The sequence below is a fragment of the Hevea brasiliensis genome, chromosome 15 (assembly GCF_030052815.1).
Source record: "Hevea brasiliensis isolate MT/VB/25A 57/8 chromosome 15, ASM3005281v1, whole genome shotgun sequence".
Lineage (NCBI taxonomy): Eukaryota > Viridiplantae > Streptophyta > Magnoliopsida > Malpighiales > Euphorbiaceae > Hevea > Hevea brasiliensis.
This window is the reverse complement of record NC_079507.1, coordinates 66,623,563-66,631,669: the sequence shown is the minus strand read 5'-3', so window position 1 is coordinate 66,631,669 and position 8,107 is coordinate 66,623,563. Positions and strand designations below refer to the sequence as shown.

General features: G+C 38.4%; 1 protein-coding gene across 1 annotated transcript; it reads right to left on the bottom strand.

Moving 5' to 3' along the window:
* Positions 1 to 6,118: 6,118 nt before the first annotated feature.
* On the bottom strand, positions 6,119 to 7,487 carry LOC110653634 (probable histone H2A.1). The gene is made up of 2 exons (XM_021809358.2): positions 7,200 to 7,487; positions 6,119 to 6,608 (listed from the first exon to the last, which is right to left on the bottom strand). The coding sequence occupies exons 1-2, from the start codon at positions 7,386 to 7,388 to the stop codon at positions 6,390 to 6,392; spliced, it is 408 nt and encodes a 135-aa protein (XP_021665050.1). The 5' UTR covers positions 7,389 to 7,487; the 3' UTR covers positions 6,119 to 6,389.
* Between the last annotated feature and the right edge of the window lie 620 nt (positions 7,488 to 8,107).

Here is an 8,107-nt window from a genome sequence, read left to right as displayed (position 1 = left end):
AATTTCTCCAGGATAGCAACTCCCCTAACTAAGTTAACTCGGAAGAATGTTCCGTTCATTTGGACAGATGATTGTGAGGAGAGCTTTCAAAAGCTTAAGGAATGTCTAACTACAGCCCGGGTGTTGACATTACCGATGAGTGGTGAAGGATACACCGTGTACTGTGATGCCTCCAGAGTTGGCTTAGGGTGTGTTTTAATGCAGCATGGAAAAGTAGTGGTTTATACTTCAAGGCAGCTAAAGAGGCATGAGCAGAATTATCCTACCCATGATTTGGAAATGGAGGTTGTAGTCTTTGCACTAAAGATTTGGAGACACTACCTGTATGGTGAAGTGTGCGAGATATACATCGACCACAAGAGTTTGAAGTACATCTTTCAACAGAGGGATTTAAACTTAAGACAGAGGAGATGGATGGAGCTTCTGAAGGACTATGATTGTACCATCTAGTATCATCTTGGAAAGGCCAATGTAGTAGCAGATGCTCTGAGTAGAAAATCTTCTAGCAGCTTAGCGCACATATCAACAGTGAAGAGACCGTTGATTCAGGAAGTACATGAGTTGATGGATCAAGGTCTGATCTTAGATATTTCAGATGAAGGGGAATTATTGGCCCATTTTTTAGTGAGACCAGACCTACGATATATAATCAGAGTTTTCTAGCACAGGGACCCGCAATTGATGAAGATTATAGAAAGAGTACAACAGGGTGAAGGTTGTGAATTTGGATTTGCCAATGATAGCGCTCTTATGCAAGGTTCCAAGATATGTGTACTCGACGTGGACAACCTCAGGAATGAGATCATGCAAGAGGCACACTATACATCCTACAGTGTCCACCCAGGCTCCACCAAGATGTACCATGATGTGAAAGATAGCTACTGGTGGAATGGCATGAAGAGAGACATAGCAGACTTTGTGTCTAAGTGCTTGACTTGTCAGAAGGTGAAGTTTGAACACCAGAGGCCGTCAGGGAAGCTGCAAGAGCTCCTTATTATGGAATGAAAGTGGGAAATGATCACGATGGATTTTGTAACTGAGTTGCCTCGTACTATGCAAGGATATGATTCGATATAGGTAATTGTGGATCTTTTGACTAAAACAGCTCATTTTTTGCTTGTGCGAACCACCTATTCTGTTGCACAATATGCCAAACTCTATGTTTGAGAAATAGTAAGATTGCATGGAGTTCCTGCTTCCATAATATCTGACAGAGGGCCACAGTTTACTTTTAAGTTTTGGGGAAAGCTATAAGAGGCACTTGGCACGCAGTTAAACTTTAGTACCGCCTTTTACCCTCAGACAAATGGGCAGTCTGAAAGGACAATTCAGGCATTAGAAGATATGCTTCGTATGTGTGTCCTGGATTTTGAAGGTCAATGGGATGATCAGCTACGCTTGGTGGAGTTTGCCCAATAACAGTTATCATTCCAGCATCGAGATGGTACCCTATGAGGTGTTGTATGGCAGAAAGTGTAGCTCTCCGTTGTGCTGGACAAAAATGAGAGAAGTGAAGGTGCATGATGTTGACATAGTGCAATACACTTCTAACATGGTTCCTTTAATCAGGGGACGATTGAAAACGGCTTTCAATAGGCAAAAGAGTTATGCAGATCCCAGACGGAGGGATGTAGAGTTTGCAATAGACGATTACGTATTCTTGAAAGTTTCTTCGATGAAGAGAGTTATGAAATTTGGAAAGAAAGGCAAGTTGACACCTCGGTATATTGGACTTTTTGAGGTTACTGACAGAGTTGGAGCAGTTACTAACAGAGTTGGAGCAGTTGCCTAAAGGTTGGAGTTACCACCCAACCTTTCTCATGTTCATCCTGTATTTAACATCTCCATGCTTAGGAAATACATACATGATCCTTCTCATGTGCTACATCCGGATACAGTAGAGCTGAAAGAAGACTTGACGTTTGAGGAGCAGCCAGTAGCCATAGTGGACTACCAAGTGAGACAACTAAGGTCGAAATAGATTCGTATGGGTAAGGTGTTGTGGAGGAGCCAATCAGTAGAAGAATGCACCTGGGAGTCAGAGCAAGAGATGCGTAGCAAGTAACCTTACCTGTTCAATGTGTAACTCTGTTCTTTATTCTGCCTTGTGTAAAAAAATTCGAGGGCAAATTTTCTGTAAGAGAGGAAGAATGTAACACCCTTAATTTTTAAATTAATTATTTTATGGATAGCTATTAATATTTTATTTATTTAAATTTTGAAAAATTATTTGAAATTTTTTGAATTTTGGAAATCAGGTTCGATTTTTCGAAAATATAAAATTTTGGTGATTTTTAAAAATTAATTTAAAAACCACGTGGTAAAACTAAAAATATATTTAGATCCTACGAATTTTTCTGAGTTTTCTAGAATTTTTTCAGAATTTTTGGGCCTCATTTTCGGTCCTAAGGCAAAGTAAAAATTCAATTTCGAGTATCCTGAATCGAACCAGCCGAATCGAACGAAACCAGATCTGACCGGCCAAATCAAATCGACCCTTTTCTTTTTCTTTTTCTTTTCTCTTCTCCCTCGTGCGCCCGACACCCTCTCTTCTCTCTCCATTTTCTCTCTCCTCCCTTCTCGCCTCGCCGGCCAGCCACCATCCCAGCCTTCCCCGACCGCCGGCGCACATCTAAGACGCCTCTCCGCCGCTGGCCGATGCTCTAGCTGGCCGAAAAGTTGCACCAAATTTCCCCCTTCGTGCATGCGACTCTTCATCTTTCCGGGTCGATTCCAACCGATCCGACCACAGATTGGACCAGGTCTTATCCCAAAACACATCTACACCTCGAGAGCTTTCCATAAACACTAAGAACACAAAAATCCATCGAGCGATTTGTCCAATTTTTGCTCGGAAAGTTTTAATTCATTTTAATTTTTAAGCTAGATTTCTCAAAAATCGTAAACCCCACAAAAAATTCGAGAGCACCAGAGTGCTCCACTCAACGAGAGTTTCGCGACAATACCCACTTCGCAGTATTTTTTTGAGCATTAAATGAGTTTAGAAAATTTCGTAAAAATTATATACTAACCCTCGTGTTGTGAGCTTTGCATAGGTACCTTCAATTCACCGAAATTCAACCGTTGCTTGGGTCTACAATTTCAGGCCAGGCAGGCACGCTACTGAAAAAGTTTCAGAATTGGGTCAAAATTATAGGCTATCCCACCGTTTTCAGACGTTCTGGACGTGTCCCCAAGGTCGAAATTGGCATAGGTAAACCCAAACCTTACTTTTTCTTAATTATCTAGTGCTTGATTACGATTAAAAATCTATAAAATATTCGTAGTAGGTTAAAAAATTATAATTCCTTTCGCATTAGCTTAATAATCTTGCTAAGAACTGCGGGGCAAAATTTTAGAATTTTTAGAGCTTATTTGGGTAGTTTTTGCAAAAGAGTTAATTGTAGGGACTAAATTATTATTTTTTAAATTGTGGTTGTTGACTATTTGGTTGGGCCCCGGAGGAGCCATGTGATGTGATTGAGTTGTGGATGTGTGACTTGTGGATATAGAAGTGCATTTTGAGCTCTTTTATAGGTTGGGTAGGTCCTAGGTATATGAGAGACTCTACCAAATTTTCGACATAACTTAGGGTGTCTTTAATTCTTTTTAAGCTTGTATTGAGTCAATGGTATTAAATAGTTATAATAAAATTGTCAGGTGAGCCGGGACAACGTTCCTCCTCCACTCAACCACCGCAGTTACCTCGGTTCAAGTTTGTGAGTAAAATATTAATTTTAATTATAATTTCAATATTATTATATGTTCAGGCATGTCCATGCATCATTTATAAATATGTATCTATGCAGTTAAATACTAAACACGCTTTATGTTGCATTCTTAATTGATGAAGTGTCATAGATGTTGTTTATGATAATTTGGAGCCGTGTGCGTGCGTTGGCGTGCGTGTAATGTGTGGTATTGGATATGGATAGGACGGGTAGACACGGCTTGAGAGACACTTGCTAGTACCCGGTCCTTTATGGATAAGTCGGATAGGCATGACTCGAAATGATCTCGCTGGCCCCCCGTATTTGGTTTATCAAGCGAAAGTCCGACTTGAGAGACACTTGCTGGCAGAGGTTGGATTAAAATAGGTGTATAGGGGATTAGTTCCTATATATGTACTATTTGAACATTATTCGGTGTGTGAGTGCTCCAAATTGCCTTTTTGCTGTTATGATGTGATGTGTATGAAAATTTTGATGGTGTTACATTTCACTCCTTAGGATGCATTAGCTCTAGGTAACTATAGAAATTATAGTTAAATTTGATATTTTACTTTCTGAGTTAAACGCCCACTTTTGTTCACCTTATTTTTCGAGGCTACAGGAGGATTACTTGTTGTGACTAATCTACTTTTCTTCTTCGCAGGTCAATTAGTAATATCTAATGTATTTTGTACAATTTAGCCAAAATTTTAGACTTCGCATGTGTTAGGAGTATTTTAATCAATTTGAGACTATAATATAATATTATGTTGAATTTGTAAGAACATTAAATGCATGTATGTGTAAGTGTAATTGGATTGAATGAGGGAGCTAAGCTCCCAAAATTGTTATATATTGTGTTTACAGGTCGAACGAGTCAAAAACTCCCCGTTGTATAATCCATATTATAATGAGTCTCTGTCCGGTTGAATTTTTGAAATTGAACTTAAAATGAGTCTTAGAATTGGGTTAAGGAATAATTACGCTTACTACAAGCCTCGGAGACTTTAAGCTGGCTTAGGTTCTAGTGCTGGTCCTACCTATAAGTTGAATCGTAACAATTAAAAATGCTAAAATACCATTTTTGATCCATTCATACCCTTCAACCTCCATCTTCACCCCCCCCCCCCCCCCAAACCCTTTTTTTTTCTCTCTCTCTCTCTTCTTTCCTTGTCATTCTCCCCCTTTCTCAACCTAATTCATCGCACCTCCACACTGCCACCTAATCCACTCCTGGTGCGGCATTGCTTTTAGCCTTTGCAATATGCTCATTCCTTCCCAGCCAAACAATGCCATGGCTACGATCGCACCTCAGTCGCTTACCCAGTTAGCACAAAGCCTACCTGCGGTGATCAATCCTACAAGATCTGGTGTGACACATGTGTACTCAGATTTGACAAGCTCAAAAATTCCTATCTGATAATTTCCGTCAGCCCATCAAGCCGACGACTGGTGATACAATATGGTACTTGAATCCCATCTGATTTTATCCACCAAGGTATCCAGTTGGACTCTTGCCTTCCGTTTAATATCATGTGCGACAACACTGTCGTGGTTTTTAATTGCTCCAAAGAATTCATCTTTCCTTTCTTTTCGTGAGGGCGAGAAAAAGGAGCTAGTTTACAGAAATTCTATGCCAATGTGATGTCATTATTATGAATTATCCGCAACGACATTATAACTCTCATTTCTTTTTTTATTTTTTTCCTATATTCAATTTAAAAAGTAAAAGAAAATAAACCTTACCTTTATCTCCACTAATTCACCCCATTCAAGTATGAATATTGATACGTCTGATATACCCTTCTTATCCCTCTTTTCCTTTATCCTCGACCAAACAAAGCCTAATTTCCATATTGTAGGCATTGACATTGTCTTCCAATATAAAACTCATCCCATGTTCAAAATAAAGAAAATGCACAACAACATTATTTTACCGCACCCTCAAGATTATTGATTTTCTATTGAAATGCACAGTTAATATTTGGAACTTCAGCTACGCCCCATTTTCCAAAATCTAACAAGACCAACGGCACTTAAAGCATTGACGACGTATTCTATTCTCATTTTCTTAATTGACATTCTTAATCATTACAATATGTATCAACAACATCAATTCAAAATATTATTAGGGTTGGAGAATATAACAAGTTAGAAAACTGGTAATTTCCAATTCTGTTATTTATAAAGAATCTTGATACGACACAACCCACTTCCTACTCTAATTTCTCCTCAAACCTGAATTGATCCACACTAACAAGTAACAACCAACAAGAGCGGGCGGATTTGTACCTGTGTAAGCGCTGCCCATCAACTCAACTCTACAATGACACTTGAGAACGGTAATTAATAACACCAGAACACAAGCCAAAAAGACACTCAAAAATAGGAGGACAAAAAAAGCAAAGTGATAAAATTGAAATCTTGCATTAATTGTCATTGTGGGAAATCAATTCTTCCCACAACTTTTCTATTTAGCCAACTACAAGACAATCGATTATATTCACATCCCTAACTGAACCTAACTACAATAACTACACCTCCACAAGCACGAAAGACTCGAATCCTAACATAAAAATTAACTAAACAAACAGGAATATATATATTAAATCGCAGTGGAAACACATTAGCAGAAAGACTTTTTTGGGATCTTAAAACACATCCTTACTGACTATGAATTTAACTGTCATCATCAGCAGAGGCCTTAGAGCCTGAGGTGCCAGTCTTCTTTGGCAGGAGGAGGTTATGGATATTAGGCATCACACCTCCATTAGCAATAGTAACATCGCCTAACAGCTTGCTCAGTTCCTCATCGTTCCTCACAGCTAGCTGGATGTGGCGCGGAACAATTCTGGTCTTCTTATTGTCTCTAGCTGCATTTCCAGCTAATTCAAGCACCTGAGAGGACACAACGAGAGTTAAAGCCATAAAACACATATGGAGAACACTAATTTATCTCAAAGAAGACTGATAATACCAACTCCCCATGAAAGAACCTAATTTCGGCTGCACACAGGCTTAGTTTAAAAAAAATAAATAAATGAATAAAAATTGCAAAACCACTGTTAGTAAATTCAAAATCGGAATTTGAGATTTGCAAAGAGTAACTTCCAAAGTTTTAAATCCAATTTTACCAAAGATAAACACACAAAAAATAATAAAACCTAGACCTATAATCACATAATACAACAGTGCAAACCCTAATTTCCAAAAATTTTTTAAAAAAAAGGGAAAGCATAAAACTTTATGAAAAAGGAAATCATACAACCAAAACAACTTGAAATTCAATAATTCACAATAATAAATCTCATAAGAAATCCTGCCATAATACACCTACATCAAATTAAATTTCTACAACCAGAAAAATTAGCAAAATCTCTGAAAATACAGATGGTTATCGGCAAATTCCGCACAAACAAACGAAATTGAAAACAAATTATCAACCACAGATGGAGATGAAATTCTCAAGAGATCTAGAAAGTATCATACCTCAGCAGCGAGGTACTCGAGAACGGCAGCGAGATAGACAGGGGCGCCGGCACCAACACGCTCGGCGTACTTGCCGGCCTTCAAGAACCGGGCGATACGACCGACGGGAAACTGTAAACCGGCCTTGCTACTCCTCGAGGTGGCCTTCTTCGAGGCGCCAGATCCTAGGGTTTTGCCTCTACCCGCCATTCAAGCGATACTTTAAGAATCCAAGGATGAAGAATCGTTCGGCTACAGAGAGAGAGAGAGAGAGAGAGAGAGAGACAGAGAAAGTGGTTCAAATAATTCATGAACGAAAAAAGGAGAGGTGTTTGGGATTATATAGGAGAGTAAGATTCCCGATTGGACCAATGGGAAGATGGTGCGCGGATCGAGAGTACAACCGTTAGATTAAAGTGGAAGGAAGGGTGAAGATTCTATCGCCGCTGGCATTTAGCTTTAAATTTGGTTTGGATCGAGACACATAGGACTGGAGGCAGTCTTGGTGATAAGCGAATTTACTGAAATAGCCTAAAGTCATGGTTTTTGGTCAGCGGAGTTTTTGGGCATTTTAAAATGGATAAATGAAAAGAAAAAGATTCTACACTAAATTATTTTTTTAATAAATACACTCAAAACTCCAACCATTAAGCATGATCCAAAATTATCGAGATGTCATATCTTCCAGTTAATTAAATTAAGTAAATTATTTTCTCATTTAATGTTGAGATGAGTATAAATTTTTTATTTTTTTTATTATATCTTCTTTTGAGCTTAAATTCAAGTTGAAATGTCATATTGATTTATTCCTTTTGACATTATTTAAAAATTTAATTTCATAATTCATGACATTCCCTGCAAAAGCCAATCTAAGAATCTATGGTGTTCCCAATTTTAATATACCCCTACATTGATGCCGTGAATGTATA

Coding starts and splice junctions, on each gene's coding strand:
- LOC110653634 (XM_021809358.2), bottom strand. CDS start 7,388: ATGGCGGGTAGAGGCAAAACCCTAGGATCTGGCGCCTCGAAGAAGGCC. Junction 6,609..7,199: donor TCGAGTACCTCGCTGCTGAG/GTATGATACTTT, acceptor GTGTCCTCTCAG/GTGCTTGAATTAGCTGGAAA.